We start from the raw sequence: 22,450 nt of genomic DNA on the forward strand, positions 1-22,450 counted from the left end.
CTATCATAGAAACAGCTGCTCATTTGTCACGTTGCTAGAGGCTAGAAGAGAATGACTGACTGCCAGCTCGTCCAATAGGCGGATTCAGCGCTGAGTATAGTATTTCCTTCCGCCCGGTGGAAATATAAGGCTGTCTGTTGCCGGAAGTGTTCCCAGGAAGCAGCAGAACACACGCCTGAGTATAATATAAAGGGGTCAGGATCCGTACTGCAGCGTGGTGGTCATAGGACGCTCTGTAGAGGAATGATAGAGGAATGAGGGGGACAAGCCCCAACCACAGTCTTTGCCTCCTGGTGGGCATCATACCCCCTAAGGATAACTTTTACATAAAGTTCCACACTAAAAACTGTTACAACCCCTGTCAGCCAGTATTCCAATATATTGCACAACCAATTCAATCAAAGAATGATTGCAGAGCTAAACATTTATAAAAGGGTAAAAAATAAAGTTGTAAAGTGTGTTGTGCAAGCCAATGAACTATTAATACAATAAAATGTTTCTACAATAATAGCAAATAAAGGTCAAATCAAACAATAATCAGTTCCAAATAAAAGTGTGCAAATCATTTTTACCAGAGGTGAGATGAGCAGAATTGTATTTCCCCGTCCCTTGCCCGCAACCCCCTGGGGCATATTATGATTCCTGAATACTGCTGGACCAGGCCAAATAGAAAGGGCATTTTGCACATGGGGAGCTGGCCAGTGTTGCCAACCTACCAGATTAAAACTTACACGTCCCCTCCTGGGTCACAGTGACCCTCTCTCTCCATGCCAGGTGGTCCCTTTAGTCCTCTCCTGGCTTGCCGTCCTCCCGTTTCGCAGACCTGCACATGAGGTTCTGGCTGCTCCGTTCCCTTGCACAATGACTTCACGCGGCACACTCCGAACACACTGTAGTAGGCACTTGGATGGTCTCGGTCAGGCTTCACAGCCATATTTTTTACTGGCAGGGAAAAAGTGCCCATCTTTTCACTGGCGGTTGGCAACACTGCAGCTGGCTGACACAGCAGGAAGTCACAGACGGCTTCCCACAGGCAAGATGACAGAACCAGGGACCCAAAGACCAGCAAAGAACCAGCCTGGGTTAAGACAGCACTGGACTCCTGGACCACTATACATCTGTTTATGATTTTTTTTTATTTCTTTATTTTACAAAAAAACAGTAGCTGCTCTTCTTGGCCCTATTCACAGTTAGGCGATTTTCTACTTGAAGCTTTAATACGCCCAAGGCAAATCCCATTCATTGGCCCATATTGGAGTTTTGTCGCCTGTAGCAAAGCGCTCAAAAACCGAAGTTAGGCTTACCGGTAACTCTGTTTTCAAGAGTCTTCCAGGACAGCCCTGTAGATGTAGCTCCTCCCTCCGGGACAGGAAACACAATCACCCCCAATCATAAAAGGCGGTCCTCCAGGTCCTCTCCTCAGTTCATCCAAGAATTCCTGACGGACTCTGAAAAACATAATCTTACCAACATATCGTTAGTACAAACTTCCATTTCCAGTTTAGAATAATATACACCGGGTGGGAAGCCAGGCTGTCCTGGAAGACTCTTGAAAACAGAGTTACCGGTAAGCCTAACTTCGGTTTTACCCTTTCGTCTTCCAGGACAGCCCTGTAGATGATAGACAAGAAACTTACTTATCAGGGTGGGGTTACTGCTTGGAGGACCCTCCTACCAAATGCCTGATCCTTCTCAGACATCAAGTCCAGGCGATAATGCTTGGCGAAGGTAGTATAACTTGACCACGTTGCCGCCTTGCAAATCTCTTCTGGTGAGGCTCCGCCCCTCTCGGCCCATGAACTCGAAACTGCTCTAGTCGAGTGTGCTTTAACAAATGGGGCTTGTAGGCCCTCTAACTCATAGGCCTTCTCTATTGCCATTCTGATCCATCTGGCAATAGAGGATTTTGATGCCTTATGACCCTTCTTACTACCTGAAAAATTAACAAAAAGGGAATCACTCTTCCTAAACTCTTTGGAAGCTTCTAAGTAAACTAAAAGGCACCTCCTCACATCTAGTAAGTTTTGGGGTGCTCCCTCTGAGTCTGAGGTGGAACAAAAAGAAGGAAGGACAATGTCCTGTGTCCTATGGAACTTGGACACAACTTTAGGAAGAAAACTGGGGTCTGTTTTCAAAATAATCCTATCATCAAAAATCAACAAAAAAGGCTCCAAGATTGAAAGAGCCTGTAGCTCACTCACCCGTCTGGCTGAGGTCACTGCCACCAAGAGGACCGTTTTAAGTGTGACCCATTTCAGGATGGATTTCTCCAGAGGTTCAAAAGGTTTGCCTGAGAGTGCTCTGAGCACCAATGAAAGATCCCAAGAAGGACAGGTCGAGACCCTCACTGGCCTAGATCTTGATAAGGCCTTGAAAAAACTCCTAACGTATGAATTCTGCTGAAGGGAACACTGCAAGAAGACACTCAGGGCTGCTACCTGTACCTTTAGAGTGCTAGGGGAGAGACCCAGATCTACCCCAGCCTGCAAAAAATCCAGAATAGCTGGAATACCTGGATGATCTAACTCTTGTTCTCTCATCCAGGAACAAAATCTCTTCCAAAATTTGGCATAGATTGCTCTTGTAACTGGCTTTCTGCACTGTAATAGGGTGTTTATTACTTTCTCTGAGAAACCCTCTGCTCTCAATAACTCTTCCTCAGATACCACGCAGTTAGACTCAATCTGTCTATCTGCGGGTGTAGGATTGGACCCTGCGAGATCAGATCCTTCCGGACTGGAAGGGGAAATGGAGGAAAAATGCATAGTTCCTTCAGGATTGCGAACCAAGGCCTCTTTGGCCACCAGGGCGCGATCAAAATCAAGTCTGTCGCCTCCAACCGAAATTTCTGGAGCACTGCTGCTATCATCCTTACTGGGGGGAAGGCGTAGCAAATGTTGAACCTCCAGGGATTGGAAAATGCGTCTATCCTTAAGGCCTGATCTCTGGGATCTATTGAGAAGAACTGGGTTACTTTCTTGTTCTTGTCTGAGGCAAAAAGATCTATTTCCGGAAGACCCCACCTTTGTGTTATCTGAGCAAATACTTCTTCGTTCAGGGACCATTCGTCCTGTTTCACTGGCTGGCGACTTAAATAATCTGCCAGAGAGTTTTGAGTGCCCTTTAGGTGAACTGCTGTCAGTGAAAACAAGTTGGTCTCCGCCCAGGAGAGGATTTTGTTGGATATCTCTTGCAAAGCCGGACTTCTTGTCCCTCCCTGCTTGTTCAGGTACGCAACAGCCGCTGCGTTGTCCGAACGAACTTGCAGGTGATGTCCTACCAACCTTCCCTGAAATGACTCTATGGTTCTTAGAATTGCCAACAGCTCTCTTTGGTTGGAGGAACGACTTGCCTCCACAGGAGACCATGCTCCCTGGGCTACTGCTTCCCCTAGATGGGCTCCCCAGCCCCAGGCACTTGCGTCCGTAGTCACTATTACTTCCACCGGGAAGGACCAGTCTAGACCCTTGCTCAGGTTGTGATGTTTTCGCCACCACCACAACTTCCTTTTTACTTTGGCTGAGATTGGAATCAGTGACTCTAAATCTTGACTTTGGCCGCTCCAGAGACGGAGCATAAGTTCCTGTAATGGGCGTTGATGATGTCTTGCCCAAGGAACTGCAGGGAAGCAGGATGTCATGAACCCCAGGACTCTCATTACCTCTCTGATTGAAATCCACTGATTGGACTGTAGTTGGGCAACGGCCTGACTTACTTTGATAACCTTTTCCTCGGGGAGATAAATTTTTCTCCTTACCGAAGATATCCTGTACCCCAGGTAAACCACTTCCTGGGATGGCACCAACTGGGATTTGTCCCGGTTGATTATCCACCCGAGTGAGGAGAGATATTCCTGTGCCACCAGTAAATCCTTCCCTAACTGTTGAGCCGATCTGGCTACAAACAGTAGATCGTCCAGATATGGGATTACCGTGATAGCTTGATCTCTGAGAGGGGCAAGAGCTTCTGCCAGAACCTTGTTCTCGGAGACGAGGATAGACCAAAGGGCAGAGCTTGGAACTGGAAGTGTTGAATCCCTAAAGTTGCCCTCACTGCTACCCTGAGAAATTTCTGGTAATCTGGATGTATAGGGATGTGCAGATAAGCATCCCTGAGATCCAGGGTCGCCATGTAACACCCCGGGAACAGACATCTTGCAACTGTAAAGATCGACTCCATCCTGAACCTTTTGTACCTTACAAATCTGTTCAGGGGCCGAAGGTTCAGGATCATCCTGAACTTCTTTCCTGATGGTTTCTTTACTATGAAGATATGGGAATATACTCCCTGTCCCTGCTCCTCCAGGGGTACCGGAATTAGAACTCTCTGATCCACTAATTCTCCTAGCGACAGCATGAGAGCTTCTGCTTTTGCCTTTTCTCTGGGAGGATGAGTCACCCTGAAGTTCCATTGAGGCAGTGACGCAAACTCCAGTTTGTATCCGTTCTCTATTAAATTTAGAATGAACGGGCTTGAGGTTGCCTTGGTCCATTGTGGGAGGAACTGCCCCAACCTTCCTCCCACGGGGACACAGGAGTCATTGCGGTTTTGGGGGGGGGTTGAGGAGGATTAAACAGGATTCCTCCTCTACCACGCCCCTTGTGGCCTGCCCAATGCTTCTTGGGTTGGCCTTCCTTTTTCTGGTTTTGCCAAAAGTTTGAACCCCTGAAGCCACGAAAAAAACTCTTTCCTTCGGCTTTTTTCTTTTTCTCAGGAAAGGCCTTCTTCCTGTCCTGAGTATGTTCTAAAGCCTCTTGGAGGCCGGGTCCAAAAAGGTGATCTCCTGAAAACGGAAGACCACACAATTTTAATTTTGAGGCGGCATCTCCCGTCCAAGTTTTTAGCCATACTGATCTTCTGGCTGCATTGACCAAGGCTGCTGACCTGGCAGCCAACTTTACTGACTCCTCTGAGGCGTCAGCTAGAAAACCCACTGCCTTGAACAAGAGTGGAAAAGATTTTAAAAGCTCTTGTCTAGAGGTACCGGCCAAGATGTGTGCCTGTAACTGGGTGAGCCAACACTCTAAGTTTCTTGCTACACAAGTAGCCGATAGAGCTGGTTTTAAACTGATCGCAGAGGCGTCCCAAGCTCTTTTCAAAAGTAGGTCCCCCCTTTTGTCCATTGGGTCCCTAAGGGAACCTAGGTCATCAAATGCCAAATCTGTCCTCCTGGAGACCTTGGCTAAAGGGGCATCCAGTCTAGGAACCTTGTTCCAAGGATGAGACACATCTGATTCGAATGGAAACCTACGTTTGAGGCTGCCTGAAAAAAAGGGTCTTCTTTCAGGTTGTTCCCACTCTCGCAGAATCATATCAATCAAAGACTTATGAACCGGAAAAACTTTGGTTCTGGTCGCATTCCCCTGATACATGAGGTCATGCCGTGAGAGCTGAACCTGTTCCTCCTGGATATCTAAAGTGTCATAGATGGCATTCAGGAGATCCCCCACATCATCCAATGACAATTTGTATCTGGCCGCCCTGGAGGAATCCTCCTCTCCCTCTGATTCAGATGCTGAACCTGCCTGAGAGGAAACAACTGATCTGGGAGTTCTGTCTCTAATTTCCTCCTCTTCCTCCTGAATTTGTAAGGAAGGAGTACTAGAGGCCCTAGTTAGGGACGGGGCTGGAACCTGCATCCTATCAATCAGTCCCTTAAACGACTGAAATGTGGATGTCATCTCATCTTTAAAAGATGATAACATTTGGTTACAAGTGGTTAACGAACTTTCTTTAACCAAGCTATTAACACAGTCAGGACATAAAGGCTTATCCCAATTAGAACTTAGCTTTGTCCCACACACTGCACATTTCTTCCTAGGAGGCTGGTTCTTATCATGGGCCTTGACCTGTTAAAATAAACAACACAGTTTGACCACATTACAACCAGCTAAACCTTCATTCACCACTGTGACAAGGTTCCTAGAAGGTGCAAAAGAAAAAACCTCCACCAAACAGGTTCACCACCTAGGGGGGGGGTATCTGGGGTAAAAATCCCCTACCTATCAGAGTAAGCCATGTGCCGTCACCAGGCCTTACCTGAGAGGTACCGGTGCCTGCTGGACCAGGATCGGAAATAGCCGCTGCTGCCTCCATGGTCCTGTGTAATCGTTTTCAGTCTCCCTGAACAAACACCAGCGCCGGGTCCTTCGAGTCTCCTCCGCGCCCTTTTTTGAAGTAGGAACGATACTTCCGGGCGCCCCCTGATGACGCGCTTCCGCCGAGAATACTCCTTCCTCTCTTTGGAACGCATGGAACCCGCCCCCTCATCGAATACCGGAAGCGGCGCGCCGAATCGATGGCGTCTCTCACCCTCGCGGCCACGTCACCCGGATCACTACAGGGGACGGATCCCACCGTCAACGGGGTCCGACTCTCGCCGAGCTCACGGCGGAGGAGACTCCAGCTACGCTCTCTACCCCTAGGGCCAGAGGAGTGCTGAAGGCTGAGGTAGGTTCTCTCACATAAAAAACAAACAAACACGTTCCCTGATTGTATCTCCTCCCGTCCGGCAGGAAACACAAAAAACTGAGGAGAGGACCTGGAGGACCGCCTTTTATGATTGGGGGTGATTGTGTTTCCTGTCCCGGAGGGAGGAGCTACATCTACAGGGCTGTCCTGGAAGACGAAAGGGTAAAAAGTACATGAGCTTCTATTTAGCAGACTGGAGACAGATTGGGCCCCACTTCACTGGACTTGCTAGACTTCAATAGAAATGTCTGAAAACTAGGGTTGTCCCGAGACCGATACCGAGCATTTGTGCGAGTACTTGTACTTGACCCCCTGAAGCTGTAAACCGCTTGTAATACACTTCTAAAAATGCTCAAAAACGCTCAAATAAAAACGCCTAAAAATTGCTCCTCTCAGGTGTAAATGCAGCCTAAAGCCTCGTACACACAGCTCTGATCGTAGCCGTTGTACTAACTATCTGACGTTAGTACAGCAATTTCCCCTGCTGTGCTATTGTGTTTTGACAAGGCCCCGCCCGCCAGAACACTCCAGTCAGTGCTCTCAGCACAACTTTCAGTCATGCCCCTTCGACAGAAGCTGGCCGACATTCGTCCTGTGTGTACTAGGCTTAAGAGACAGACCTCATATAGACAAGGTCGTAAAAGGCTTTCTCCCAGTCAGGGTTCAAATAGCAGCAATAGCACTGATCCAATTAAATACTAGGCTTCTAGATTCTAGAAGCCCAGATAAAAAAAAAAAACAACAGAACCATAATCCCAGTGGCAGCTGGTCCACAAGGGGCGCCACCCCCCCAAGCTCACACCATCTCTGTGGCCGTGCAATGTACAGGGCACCAGACCAACGGGTCTCTACCTGGTCCATCACCCCCTTACAGGCACATGACCACAGCCGAGGCCCCAATTGGCCAGTTTTATGTTGTCCTCGGGGGGTAAGAGCAGTGTGCCTGGAGTCCTCCCACCCTGCGATCCCTGTGAATCAGCTTCCGCCCACTGGCCAATCAGGGCAGGAAGCCAAAGACCGGGTCAATGCAGAAGCCACAGCGTCAGCCACCAGGGAAGCCACCTATCTCGGTGGACCAGATCCACTCAGCTTTAGGGAAGACAGCAGAACCACCGCTTCTCACAGCAGCTGATACTCCTACAGATGTGCCACCAGCATACCCCAGTCGTCCACACTTATTACCCTGCACCTCTTCACAGTGCCATCCACATTGGAACCAGTTTAGCTTACCACCTTGGGGATTAAATGATGTTGTCCAGGCAGACTTCTCTTCTCCTCTCCTCTCCTCTCCAGCACTGTTTCTGGTAAAAGTATGTGGAATCAACCCACTGTTTAAATGTTTTCGGGATGTTTATTATTTTTCAGGCTCACTGACCAGTTCTGGTTTAGGTTTCCATTTACTCTGGTTACTACAATCCTTTGGAGTAATTATTCCCTGTGGGACTACAAGTGATCAGCCAGCAGACTTTTGATGCATCATGTTTATGGCTGTATATGCTCACATCCCCCAGCCCCTGTTTAGATTAACTCTGGTTAATAGTGTATCACCTTAGGTAGGTTGCTAGAGGTAGTTGTTTGTATTTTTACAGCCAGTGCAGGTAAATCTAGGCAGGCCAAGCTGTGAGCTAGGCCTGCTTGTTTTTGATCTGGGGGCTGGAAAGTGGTTTAGTGTAGCAGCAGGTGACAGACATGTACTTTATCTTCCTGGCGGTTTTGTTTCCAGAGGGTTCTGGAAAAGAGGCAGGGCAGAGAGTGGCATGGAGTGCATCTGGGAGCCCTGACCAATCCCCAACTGGCAGGGGGCAGACCTCCTATATATACTCATGGTCAGCCTGCTGGGGGAGTTGTCGGGTGGAAGAACTAAATGACAGCGTGTTAGGCTGTGGTGGCCCTTGAGGGACCCCCTTTCTGGGGGAGGGTGACCTCAGGCCTAGAGCTTGGGAGCCTCCCTTTACACAGTTATTGAGAGCTGTCCTGAAGCAGGATGAAAACAGCGGGGCACACTGCCAGGAAAATCATTCAGGAGGGATCCATCCTGTTGCCAGTGAGTGAGACGCTGTGGGAGAGACATGCTAGGATTGGATGTGGACAGACTGTGGTGTTGAAGTCAAGTTACTGCAGCCAGGATTTGCACAGGACTTTCTGGGATCAGTAGTCCACTAAGTTTCAGTTATCAGAAATAACATTTTTCATTGCCATTGGTTGCTACACCAAAGAGGACTGCAGACCCCTGTCAGCAAATGGCCATTATTCAACTGTTGGGACTTATTCAGAGTAAGGCCTAACCATGTGCTGATGGTGACCGGAATCTAGGATTGTGTAGTAGAGCAAAGGAATTTCAAGTGTGTGCTCGAGGAGGGAGGAGCTTTAGAGACTGCCAATATAGATTCAAAACGATTGTTCAGTTCATTAAGATTCATTATCTGGGCATCCCATGACCCTTTTCCCCATCCAAGTTGAATCCCTTAAACAAAAACAAGCTAAAGGACTGTTCATTGACTGGCAAAGTGTGTCTGAAGTGAATGCCTGGCCAAGCAGGGTGATGTGTGGAGCTGAAACACACAGTGACCCCCCACTACAATATAATCCTTGGGAGCTGTCCTTTCCTGCGGGACTACAAACAACAGCTAGGAGATTTTTCTAGAATCATGTCTTTGGCTGCATAGATTCACATACCACCCCCCCTCACCTAAATATTGTTTGTAGTATTATGCACCAGAGGAGCAGTGACTACTGGAGGGCTCTGCCCATAGGGTGAGTGCGGAGTCCCAAGACCTTAATTTTTTGCGTTATATTACTTACCAGGGGACAGACACCTTCTATTAAAGTGGTTGTAAACTCTGTTACACCACTTTTACCTACAGATAAGCCTATAATAAGGCTTACCTGTAGGTACCGTGAATATCTCCTAAACTTGCACCGTTTAGGAGATATTCGCATGTGCCGTCGTCATCGGCACATGCTCACGGGACGAAACGGTTTGCGGTTTCTTCAGGAGCACCAAAGCCCGCAAAACCCGTAAATAACTCCAGGCGACATGTCACCAGTCACGGAGGTGAACAGGGACCACTGCAACAGCTTCGATTTAAGGTAAGTATTTCAGAATGAGCTAGTATGTGATGTATACTAGCTCATTAAGCCTCTGTCTTGCAGGTTTTTTTTTTTTTTAGTTTCCAACCACTTTAAAAAACTAAAACTTTATGTGTGAGTGTACATGAATTACTGTAGCTTTTTCCCTTGCACCTGAAGCAAGGCAGAAACAGTGCGATTTATTTGTTGTATCTTAGCTAGTTTTCTTTGTTGCTGGAGGGGCCGCCCATTAAAATCCTCCAGTACCAGCTGCCTATGCATAATCCCATAGCTGTAGCAGAACACGGGCACACCCTCCAGCCCCACTGTCAATAGCCTGTAGTGTAAAACTATGAAGTCTAAAAGCTGCAGTGGCTGGATGGGGCTAGACAGTGCACCTAACAGCAGGTACGTTTAGGGCAGTATGCACCCAGGGACAAATGAAAGCGGTTTGTGGTCCAGGAATTCATCCCTGGGCACATAACCGCCCTAAAACACAAATACCACCAAGGGCGCGGCTTGGCTCCATCCAACTGTAGCTGTTGTCAGACTATCATTTTACAGCCTACTGAGAGTGTTTCCATGTTGTATTTCAATTACTTCTAGCCCACTCCTATTGACCTGAAAAATACAGAAGGGATCGTTTACATGCTGCAGTGCCCATGTAGCTGGCAATATATTGGATGTATCACTAGGACCCTGCCCAATAGATTCAAGTAGGATTAAAGGCAAAACCTTTTGTTTTTCAGTTTGGATAGACTAAAGAAGGGAATAACATGCCTGTCTGTGTTTTTTTTTTTTTTTTGTCATTTGTGTCCCATTGGTGAGATTTTCTTTCACTTCCTGTCCCATGTCCTAAACATGAAGCGAGAGAAAATACCTGGCTGTCACCAGAAATAGCTTCCCCCATCAAAAAAAGTTTCCTTCTATTACTGTTCTGAGGACAACCAGGAACTTGGGATTTTCCATCACTTTTAGGAAAAATACTCTCTCCAATTGTGGCACAGACATCAATAAAAACATGTCAGGTGCTCTCCATTGTCTAACTGGAAAAAAGTTAGGTTTGTTTTCAGTTATACTTTAGAAGAGCAGGTGCAAAATATTAAAATGTTTTAAAAATCATCATGTAGCCAAGCATTTTGCTTTGCAGAATGGCAAGGATCCCAGAGGCTTGTGGTTCTGGGTGATAGAAATCTGTATAGGCACTGGAGAAGCTGCAAATGTAAAAGAATTAAGCAAACAAGAATCAAAATGTATTAAAACAGCTAGTTTCCCTTTGGCAGCATGTTACACCCCTATTTAGGGTGTAACATATACCATGTTACTGTGCAGTTCTCCCCAAATGTCCCCACTGTGACAGCAGGCGGAGGAACCCTCTCTGTGCCACAATTTAAAAACCGCATGGTTGGGTGGCCAAAGCCCAGCGCAGCCACGTCACTTGTTCACCCATATATGTGAATAAATTAAGTCCCGTCTGCCGCCATGGCAGGCGGCTTTTAGTTCATTACTCTTTCTGCACTTCAGCAACTGTCTGCCTGCATAGGAGGTACAGGCTCTGTATGGAGTGTCTGCAGGAGCCGGACATTAAATCTGTGATCTGCTGATTGCAATGTTCTGCAGGCTCCTATGGAAAAAATAATAAAATCACCTGCTAAAAAACATGCTTTTTATAAGTGAACTTATCCTTTAACCCTTTTGCTGCCAGGCCCTGTGCTCAATTCTGTACACTCAGACCATTTTTGCAATTTTTCACATATAGTTTTCAAAGTTTGTAAAAGACCCCCCAAACCATATATTTTGTGAAAGCAAAGAAACGGTAGAATAAAAAGAAGGTGCTACTAATTTCTAAGGTCCCACGATATTTGCGCAAATGTTTATTAAAAACAATATTTTACCTAAAAATCCACTAAAATCATGGATTAGCAGATAAATACACAGCAAATTTGTACTAAATATATAAATATAAAAGCTTAACCTATATTGAGTTAATAAATAAGACATTTTTTTTTTTACATTGCACTTTTTGCAAAACGGTGAAAATCAAACGTATGCAAAAATGTAAATATCCGAATTTCTCTAACAATCTGAAGGGTTTTCATTTTTCCCTTACAGCTTTCGGAAATGTGTGAAAACCCCCCAAAACCATATATTTTCTGAAAGCATATGACCTCTAGAATAAAAAATAAAAAAAAGTGCTACTGATTTATTTTATTTTTTTTAGATCCAGCCGTATTTGTGCAAAGGTTTATCAAACCAACATATTCGCAAAAAATACACTAAAACCATTAGTAGCAGATACAAAAAACACAGCTAATTTTACCAAATTCCTGCTAAATCCCTACTAAATATAAAAGCTTAACCTGTATGGAGTTAATAACAAATTTGTAAATTTTAAATTGTGTCTTTTTGCAAAATGGTGAAAATCGAACGTACTTAAAATAGGTCTCAAAAAAATCTGGAGGTTTACATTTTTACTTACAGCTTTCGGAATTTGTAAAAGACCCCCCCAAACCATACATTTTCTGAAAGCACACGACCAGTAGAATAGAAATAAGGTGCTACTGATTTTAAAGGTAGTTAGATAATTGCGTAAATGTTTATCAAACCAATATTTTCGCTAAAAATACCCTCATTAACAGTGCACCTAAACACAACATAACTTACAAAATTTCTGCTAAAGTGCTACTAAAGTATCTTTCACATGTGGCATACTAAAGTATACGCCCATGGTGAGCCATGTTTACACACACACACACACACACACACACACAGGGATGTTCCATGCATCCCCGTACAGGCAGTCCCATTTATGTCAATTGGGATGCAACGGCTGCACAGGCATAGCTGCTGATCCCAATCTGACATCCGTGTGGGTACATGACCCCGAGCGCAGACAGTGTGAGCTCAGAAACATGCATGCAGACCTACATGGATGTAAAATTATGAGCAACGGCAGTTGCTGCATCCCAAATGACATCAATGGGACTGCCTGCACGGAACACCTGTGCATCCCCATATAGATACGCTGTGTATACCCTGTGTGAACAATGCCTTAGGCCCCTTTGACACTAGCAGATCGATCGGATCTGCCTGTCCATTTTTCAGGCGGGCCCAATCGGACCACCCATTATTCTTTATAGAGGCTGATGTAAATGGACATGTGTCCGTTTACACCCGCCTGCATCTGATCAAGTCCAGTCCGCTAAAAACAGGAGGATGGGGGATTCCATTGCCTATCATCTAGCACAGGGATATGCAATTAGCGGACCTCCAGCTGTTGCCAAACTACAAGTCCCATCATGCCTCTGCCTCTGGGTGTCATGCTTGTGGCTGTCAGTGTCTTGCTATGCCTCATGGGACTTGTAGTTCTGCAACAGCTGGAGGTCCGCTAATTGCTTATCCCTGATCTAGCAGATCGGATGGTTTTGGATGGAAATGGACAGGCAGTCCCTTTTCCATCCGACTGCCCCATAGAGAACAGCAGGCTGTAACCATGTCCGCTCTGCCTCAGTGGAGTGGACACGGACCTGTCATCCGCCTGCTCAGCAGGGATCAGCAGACAAATCCTCCACTGAGCAGGCAGGGTGCTGGGGCACCATTGCCCTACAGGGTGCCAGACTCATATGTTTGTATGAGTTTTATTTTTCCAAGCCACATGATTAGAGCCTGTGGCTTGGAAAAAGGTTGGGCTCGGGGGCGCAGAGCATTGTAACCTGAACCCACCCACTTGTGACCATAGCAAATTAATATTCGCTATTGTTATCCGGCTTCTCCTCCTGGCCAATCAGGATGGATCGAGTTGGACGGGAAGAAAAGCTGAAAATGCCGTGGAGGGGTGAGTGACTGTCGCCGTGGAGGGGTGAAGTCACTGCGGAGCGGTGAGTGCGGAGGAGGGGTCTGTCACCGTGGAGGGGTGGACCTGGTGGGTCCAAAATTTTGCACCAAGTACATTTAAACCTTGCTCTATCATGCATGTATCTGACGTGGGAAAAAAAAGATTCCATGGTAGCTGAGTAACACCACTTCCCAAACACACTAAGCAGGGAAGCAATAGCATGAATTTAAAACAGGCTTGTTTTTGTTAAAGGACACCTGAGAGCACACAGAGTTTTCCATTACTGACCTCGCCAACAGAAAATACTAACTGGTGGGCTGTCATGCTAATCCAATGCTTTCAACACGAAGTCACTAATCTGAAACTACTATGTGAATCACAGGTTATGACTTCACTCAGCATTTCTGTTTGGAGTCAGTGACTCAAAGCAGCCAGAGAAAGTCGGAGTGAGAATTCGAGATACGCAATGACAGCCCCTGCATTTCTCTCATTACATGTGTTCCTTAATTTTGAAAGATGTTCAAAATGTTTGCCTTGGCCCTGACTAAGCTATTCAATTATTTTTTTAAATCTTCAATGACTAAACTAGAGGGACAAATCCACTTACGGTAATTTCCACACACATGCACCTCACAGGGAAAAACAATTGGCGTATCGTTTAAAAATCCATTGAAAAGTCACACCAGGTAAAATATTGTGCTGTTTTATTGGTGTAAAAATCACACATTGCTAGTTCTGATTCTGCTGAGATACATCCGTGCAGTTTAACATCTAGGATCCCACAGCCAGAATAAGCTATTAAATACAATAATTGCTGTTAGTCAGCTTCCAATGCAAATTTACATATGAGATCAAAAGGTGTTTATCATACAATATAGAACAAAACTATTACAGTACATCAACCTGAAGAGCAGTATACACTCAGGGAGATTGCTGCTATTAGTAAAGCCTTTCTATAGGTCAGAGGAGTAAGGCCTTCAGGCAAGCAGAAAAATAAACCCAGAAATTTTGACACGCTGCTTTGGAAAAGTATAAACTGTCCTGATTAACATTGACAGTTAGGGGTAAAAAAAACTTCTCCATATCACATGGATGAAGAACTTTGACGTTAATAAACAGCTCAGACGTGCAAATACTCAAGAACATATTTTAGTATTTTATCATTAAGCTTATGGCAGTGATTGTCAATCACCATTATACATATTAGTTTTTTGTCGAAAGGCTACAGTGCTGTTGGGTACTTTCCTGAATTGCAGATTTCATATGCCAATAAATCAAAAACATGGTCATGTACAAAAGAGATGTGTATCATGATTGTGAAATTAAGCTACATAGTGCAAACAATGTTCTGTAGCCCACAGAGGTTATGTCTATTTTGGTTAGTCTAACTTGAAAGTAGACTTCTTAAAGCTAACATATGATTGGTTGCTGTGGGTTACCTCACATGTGTTCTTTGCACTACCTCAATAAATAAGCCTTGGAGTATCCATACATGAAGAGTAGGCATGTCCATGCTTACAAAATAGCAAGTTTATGGGAGAAGTGTTTATAAAGCCTAGTGTAGGGTAATATGAATATGAGAGGAGAACAGAGGCACATCATTGTGATGTTCAATCACGCTGAGCTGGAAATCCGGGTCTATTTTAGGGCAGGCCTTTTTTCACAGATAGCAGTTGCTGCTTTAAAGGTGAGAAAATGGTCGTAGCTGTTCCAGTTGAACTTCCAACGATATCCTTTCTTCAAGAACATCCTGAAACAAAACAAAACTGAATTATCTGATAGCACAGCTATTAAAAAGATTTCCAGCACTAAACTAGGTGGGTGAATACTGCTGTATAGCTATTATGTACAAAGATGTTGCTTTGGTTACCTGTCAAATAAGCACCAACATATCACCTTAAAGGGGTTGTAAAGGTTCGTTTTTTATTTTCTAAATAGGTTCCTTAAAGCTAGTGCATTGTTGGTTCACTTACCTTTTCCTTCCATTCCCCATCTAAATGTTTTTTTTTTCTTTGTTTTCTTTGTCTGTATTTCTCACTTCCTGTTCCTCCTCAGTAAGGTGTTCAGTAAGCTGTTCCAAATGACTTTCCACTGCTCGGATGATGGTGGAAAGCTTACTGAGGAGAAACGGGAAGTGAGAAATTCAAACAAAGAAAAAAAACATTTAGAAGGGAAATCGAAGGAAAAGGTAAGTGAACCAACAATGCACTGGCTTAAAGGAACCTATTTGGAAAATAAAAGACTAACCTTTACAACCCCTTTAATGTTTCTTTCAGACCTTCAGAAACATGAACTACCATTCCACTAACAGCCCCACACCAATATTTTTTTTTTTTTATTATTTTCAGTATCTCGCTTTCACCGCCTCTAACCTATCCGGATACTCCAACACTCCTACCTGGTGGAAGCAGATATACTCAACTAAATACCACCTCCAGGTCCCAGAGCAGGGGACTGGCACTGCTGATCCAGCACTGTGATTTGCCCAAGACGACTGGCCTCTTGCGATGACAATTTCTCCTTCTCTCACCTGAGAGGACCCCGCTGGAGGCCATTTAACCAGAAGTGTCCACGTCTCACAGGCAGTAATGTGGACAGCCAAAGAATTACTCTTGCAGGAAGTAAACTGAAGAGAAGACTTGGGATGGTGATGTCACATTATGGTGGCTTCAGGCAAGTTAAAACAGGGATTTAACTTTTTTTATTTACGAATGGGATCAGTTAGAAGTGAAACGTTTCCTGGAGTTACAGAAAAGCTCTTAGAAACACATAAGGTAGATCTAGGCTAGGAATGAATTCAATTAGTCAAAGTGACAATATTTTTTACAAGTAAATCAGTAAAGCCGACCATAGACTGTTCCAATCTCAGCCAGTTCAGCAGGGACCAGTCGAGATTTGAACCATGTATGGGCAGGCTGAATGTATCCAAGTTGATTGATCGATTAAACTTGGTTACAACCAGCCTGTTGTATTTTACATGTAATTACTACTAGTGGCTATTGTAACCATAGTATATATGTGAGCCTCTCAGGCTGCTAGAAAGTGTAGTCCTGTGCCTGCTGCTGCTAGTGCTGGCTGGGAGACCACCCAAGCTCCAGACAATGACAGATGAGAGCAGAAGATCCCGGGAGCCGCACATCAGAACAAGACCTACTATGTGTAGACGAGTGGTAGTGTCATCCTGGACCCCCACCAGGCCACAACGCATTTCACTCCACCCACTGGAGCTTACTCATGGGGATCCCCCGGCTATTATAACCACCAGTCAGTAATTGCAGTGTTCTCCTGGCGGGGACTGCTCTCCTAACCGGGAGAACACAATGGCTCCACAGGAGGGATTTCCCCCCCATCAACACTGACTGTGTTGATGGGGGAATCGACTCCATCTATGGCCACCTTAAAAAAGTCAATTGAAAACAAACCCTTTGAGCCACTGCATGATTGTACATGTGGCTGTATGCGCAAACTGTGATGATAAATAATGTTGTGGCCCACTGCTGTGGGCTTATACTACCACACACACACACACACAGACACACACACACACACACACACATTTATGTAAAGAACATAGTGTATCCTATATGAAAGCGGAACTACACAAACTAAAAATGTTAATTCCTTTTTATTATTTAAAGCAAACTCATTCATCCACGTTTCCATACTCTATTTGCCGGAAAAATTATTTGAACCCCCCCCCCCCCCCTAACGTTTTTGGCCGTGCCCATTTTTTAGTAAGAGCAGATAATTAATTTACTTCATTAGCATTTACTTCCTGGAATCCACCCTCCCTTAGCTCAGGCACACAGGCAAAAGGGTATGCTTAGCTGAGAAAAACCCCCCTCCCCCTGAAGACTCCTGGGATGTGGGACATTTTTCTAGGCCTGGAAATCAGGAAGTAACTAAAGAAATGTAAAACATTTATAAAAAAGTTTAAAATAAGTAAATATGATATACCGTATAAGGATTAAATATAGTCAATGTTGATTAAGAGAGTGAAGTTCCACTTTAACATTTGATCATTCCATCATATATAGTTCTGTCCATACTTCTATATAACGTAAGGCACTGCATGCAACCAAATGTTACCTTTAACTGTTGTTGTAATTCACTATTTAGCCGGGCAAGAACTGTGTTTGTTTCTTTATTGCGTCGAATAGAAGCCTGAATGGCTTTTTTATCTTTACCAGCAGACCTGAAGCATAAAAGTGATTTTTTTTTATTTCATGTTAATTGAGGGACACAAGGTTCAGAGACAATTGGGTTATAATGCTACATACAAAAAACAAAAGTGGAGGCGAAGTGACATCTAGCCCAGCATTGTATAACCTCTCCAAATCCCAGCATACCTTAGTTTTGTGCGAGGGTCCAAGGAAAATGGATATCATTTATCTAGTGGGAAAGGTTGACCTGTTTTTCCATATTTACTGTATTCAAGATAAAACTGGATAAAGGTTTACAGATATTTTCTATAATATTGTTTTCCCTGGCAGGCCCTGCATTGCAACCTGCCATAGCTGTGATGCTAGTCTCTCAAACAAAGTAATGGACATTAAAAAAAAAAAATTGCGGAGGCCGTGGAGTTCATGCTGCCAGCTCTGTACTACTGTGTGGATGGGTTGGTGGATATCTTCCCATCTTAATTTCCCTATGGGTCTCTTATCAAAGTGCTTTTGGTGAAGTTTTTGTTTGAAATGTTCAAGTGTAACTAAATACAAAGCTTTTGTTTTTCCATTTTGGATAGAGTAAGGGAGGGGTGAAATTGTTTTTTTTTTTGTATCTGTGTCCATTTAGGGAGACTTCCCTTCACTAGAACTAGTGTCCTTACTGGAAGATTGCATCCTTATCACTGTTCTGGCATCAAGACAAAATAGTTTTTTTGATACCATAAATTTTTATCACACCTTCAATTTTGACCATGGTAAACAGGCCAAATAGAGGGGGCGATTCTCACTAACAGGGGTACAGGTAAGCAGCAATACAACCTGACCAGAGTTCTTTTAATAGCTTTCCACTCTATCCAAAACTAGAGAAAAAAAATAAAGTTTTGCTCTGACACATTAGGCATTTATGGGGTACTGTATCAAATGCCTTAGGGAAATCTAGACACACTACATCCATAGGCCTTCGTCTATTCAAATTACAGCTCATCTCCTCTCATAAAATGTTAAAAGAATGGTCTGGCATGAAGTCATTTTTTTGGTTTATAAAGCCATGTTGGTTACCATTTTCATCAGCAAATGCTTGGATATGGTCCCTTAGAATAGTTTATATACTATTGACGTTAGGCCGACTGGTCTGTACTTTCCAGGTATATTGGCTCAGACCTTTTTTGAATATTTGTACCAGGTTTGCTTTTCACCAATCAGCTGCTGTCATTCCAGTCAGTAAACGGACCTTAAAAATTGGGAATAATAGTCTAACATGGCTAAATTATTTGAGAAGACTCAGGTGCAAGCCATCTGACCCTGGTGATTTATTCATGTTAAGTTTTTCTAGTCTTTTTTGAACACCAGTTTCTGTCAGTCACAAATGGTACAGTCAATATACTATATTACTGTCTTGTTTATTATATCCCTCCTTTTCATTGGTATAAACAGAGGAGAAGAATGTATGTGGTAGAGACTTTTCAAAACCATATTTATAAGATTTATATGAAGATGTATATGTCATTCTTTTATAAGGCTTTTCTTATTAATGAGACTGAGATGTCGTTGGTCGACTGTCCTGTTTTTCTTAGTCAACAGAGTGACTCGTTGTTAGAGTTCAACTAACAAAAGGACTATAAACCTATAATAACATAGGGAGGTTATCTCAAAGGGATGGGGATCTGATAAGCTTAGAGTGGGAAAAGTTACATTTGAGGGGCATTCTTAGAGCGGGAAAAGTTACATTTGAGGGGCATTCTTAGAGCGGGAAAAGTTACATTTGAGGGGCATTCTTAGAGCGGGAAAAGTTACATCGGAAGGGTATATAGAGACAGTCCTAATTTGAGTAGAGGCAGACTGGATCATGAGCTGATTGGGAAAACTTGGTGAAGTACTCTGTAAATATTCTCTCTCTCTCTCTCTCTCTTGAATTGTCTTGAGATACTGATTTAGCCATCTTATTGTTTGTATAATTGTGTGCCTGGGATATCATCTTGGTTTATGTTATAGTTGTAAATATATTGGAGTAATACAAGTTTCTTCTCTGTATCAATAAATGTAATACTTTTCTCTTTTTCGCAACCCTATTCTTTGTTTTTAATGTTTATATAGACAAAAAGGTTTTCATAGCTTACTTTAATTAGTTACGCGCGATATTAATATTTTTATGAATCGCTTATTAATTATGTACGTGCGTTATTAATTTTTCTATGACAGTACTTCAGTATTTTTTTCAACTTTTCATCTATTAAGTCTTCTGCCTTTGTCGTTTTAACTTTGGATAATAAAACTTTTTTTCCTGCAAGTAAATACCTTATACAGAGCAATTTCTGTTTGTTTCTTGTCTGGTAAGAAGCCTAGGCTTATGACATCATGCACAGCTCTCGCTCTCCCGATAGTTGTCCAGGAAGGGATGGAGATGAGTCATACGAGGGCCAATGAGAGCTGCAGGGCTGGAGGTGTGCCCCTGTGTGTGTGTAAATCCAGGAAATTAACAGGCAGCAGCTTCAGCTGCCCACAGTTAAAATGTTTGCAGCCAGACTTAGTGGAGGGAGATTTCTGCAGCATATTTGGCAAGTACAGAATCACAGTATATATAAAATATGCAAAGATGTTGGAGGGAAGCTTCAGAATGGCAATGTTTATTACAAATTATGCGAGCAGACTGCAGTTCCTTCTTTAATACCATTGCCTTCTCCCTATCACCTGTGACCAACTTTCCCTGATCTGTTTAGAACTCTTACTATAAATTTATAAAAAAAAAAAAAAAAGGATTTTTTTCCCCCCCCTTTCCTCCACAATGTTTTTCATAATCTATTTTAGCAGCCCTGATTGCAATCTCCTGCATTTCCTATTGAATTCAGCATACTACATTGCTTACATCAACAAGCAGGGAGGAACCAGAAATCTTGCAGGCAAAAGAAAGGATTTTTACCTGAGCAGAACTTTACATTGCAATTTTTGTCCGCCATCTACATCCCTGGCATGGAAAACTGGCAGGCATTTGTTCCCAGCTGCAATGCTTGAATCTGGGGGAAATGGGCTCTACACAGAGAGCGAGGCGGAGCAGTCCTTGTATGGAGGAGAGGAGAGCTGCTGCTGCCTAGTCCCCTAAGAGAAAGCCAAGTCCCCCCGCCGCTGCCGACATCTAGTTGATTTGCGCTTGGGGAACATAACAGCTTTCATTTGAATAGCTGTGTGTTCCCCCGCCGTGCCTCGTCATGTATAGACACTTCCCCTTGCCCGGAAACTTTGATAGACAGATCACCCGTCCCAGGATTGGGGGGGGGGGGGGGGGGGGAGAACTTGGCTTTCTCTTTGGGGACACAAGGCTGTATCTAGGGACAAAGCTGCATTAGGGACATGGCTGCATTTAGGGACATGGCTGCATTTAAAAAAAAAAGTATCAGTAATCGGTATCGGCGAGTACATGAAAAAAAAAGTATCGGTACTTGTACTCGGTCCTAAAAAAAGTGGTATCGGGACAACCCTAGTTGTTACCCATGACATTTCAATTTGACACTTTTAGCCCTTCAAAAAAAATGCCTTTTGAACCCCTCATGGATATTCCCTTTTGCACCATTACTCACAAGGTTGCGTTCCTGGTCACCATCAACTCTGCGAGGTGTGTGCCTAAACTATCAACTTTTTCCTGTAAAGAACACTCTCTGGTCTTACACAAGGTCAAGGTGGTAATGAGGTCTAACGTCTCCTCCTTTCTTAAGGCGGTTTTGGTCTTTCACCTCAGCAAGGACAATGTACTTCCCCGTCTCTGAAACCAGTACATAAGAAAGATTTCTCTTGAGCGTCTACCTTACCGCCTCCTTTAAAAAGACAGTCTCTCTCTTTTTCATACCCGATTGTCCTTGCAAATGGGAACCAGCTTCCCATTCCATCATTTTCGATGGCTCAGACAAGATCATCATCTAAGATTATGCCATTAGGCATCATTGAAACTGTTTTTTTTTTTTCTGGACTTCTGTTTATGTAAATAAAGTTTTACATATGTTCAGGCTTCATCTGATACAATCTTTGTGAGCAAGGCCCTTCAGGCAGCTCTTCAAGCTGCAGGCAGTTCCTAGTTGTTTATATTGGGCCTGTTGGATTTTTTTTACGTGCCATAAAATCCCTTTTTCGGGTTTGAGAATACAGGCCACACCGCACTAGATTTCTGGTCTTGTGCCCGGTACTGCTTTGTTACAAAGTAGAGGCATACTAGGACTGGGTGTAGTTCTATGCGGTTAAACACAGACATTTTCTTAGAAAACTAATTTTATAAACATTTCGGTGGTAAAGCAGCTATTTTCGAAGTCACACATCAGCATCTCACTCAGGTGCCAAAAAAAAGGGATTTTTAATACAGCTTACCTGTAAAATCCTTTTCTTGGAGTACATCACGGGACACAGAGCGGCATATTCATTACTATGTGGGTTATATGGAGTACCTTCAGGTGATGGACACTGGCAATCTCAAACAGGAAGTGCCCCTCCCTATATAACCCCCTCCCATAGGAGGAGTACCTCAGTTTTGTAGCAAGCAGTATGCCTCCCAAAATATTTCCCATAAGAGGGGTGGGAGCTCTGTGTCCCGTGATGTACTCCAAGAAAAGGATTTTACAGGTAAGCTGTATTAAAAATCCCTTTTTCTTTCTCGTACATCACGGGACACAGAGCGGCATATTCATTACTATGTGGGATGTCCCAAAGCAATGCTTTACTGAGGGGAGGGAGAAATCTTCCCAAGACACAAGGATTTAATTCAGAGATACTCTCAAATAATAATAAATCCAACTTAGTCGAGAAAAATTAAACTTAAATTTTAACTCAAGGGTGCCCCCGATTCTGAGGGTCTTAAATCGCAGCCCGCAGCACTGCCTGCCCAAAGGCTGTATCTGTATTCCTTCTTACGTCCACCTGGTAAAATTTT

At 43.9% G+C, this 22,450-nt stretch overlaps 1 protein-coding gene across 4 annotated transcripts in view; it reads right to left on the reverse strand.

Moving 5' to 3' along the window:
- Positions 1-14,062: 14,062 nt before the first annotated feature.
- The window catches only part of REPS1 (RALBP1 associated Eps domain containing 1), a 137,495-nt gene continuing 129,107 nt past the window's right edge, over positions 14,063-22,450 (reverse strand). For all 4 annotated transcript variants that reach the window (XM_040350535.1, XM_040350537.1, XM_040350534.1 and 1 more), the window contains 2 exons: positions 17,465-17,570; positions 14,063-15,125 (listed from right to left, as the gene is read on the reverse strand). In XM_040350535.1, the coding sequence (XP_040206469.1) occupies positions 15,057-15,125; positions 17,465-17,570 (175 nt within the window). In that variant the 3' untranslated portion in view covers positions 14,063-15,056. The remainder of the gene's footprint in view (positions 15,126-17,464; positions 17,571-22,450) is intronic.

This window comes from Rana temporaria, chromosome 4 (genome assembly GCF_905171775.1).
Source record: "Rana temporaria chromosome 4, aRanTem1.1, whole genome shotgun sequence".
Classification (NCBI taxonomy): domain Eukaryota; kingdom Metazoa; phylum Chordata; class Amphibia; order Anura; family Ranidae; genus Rana; species Rana temporaria.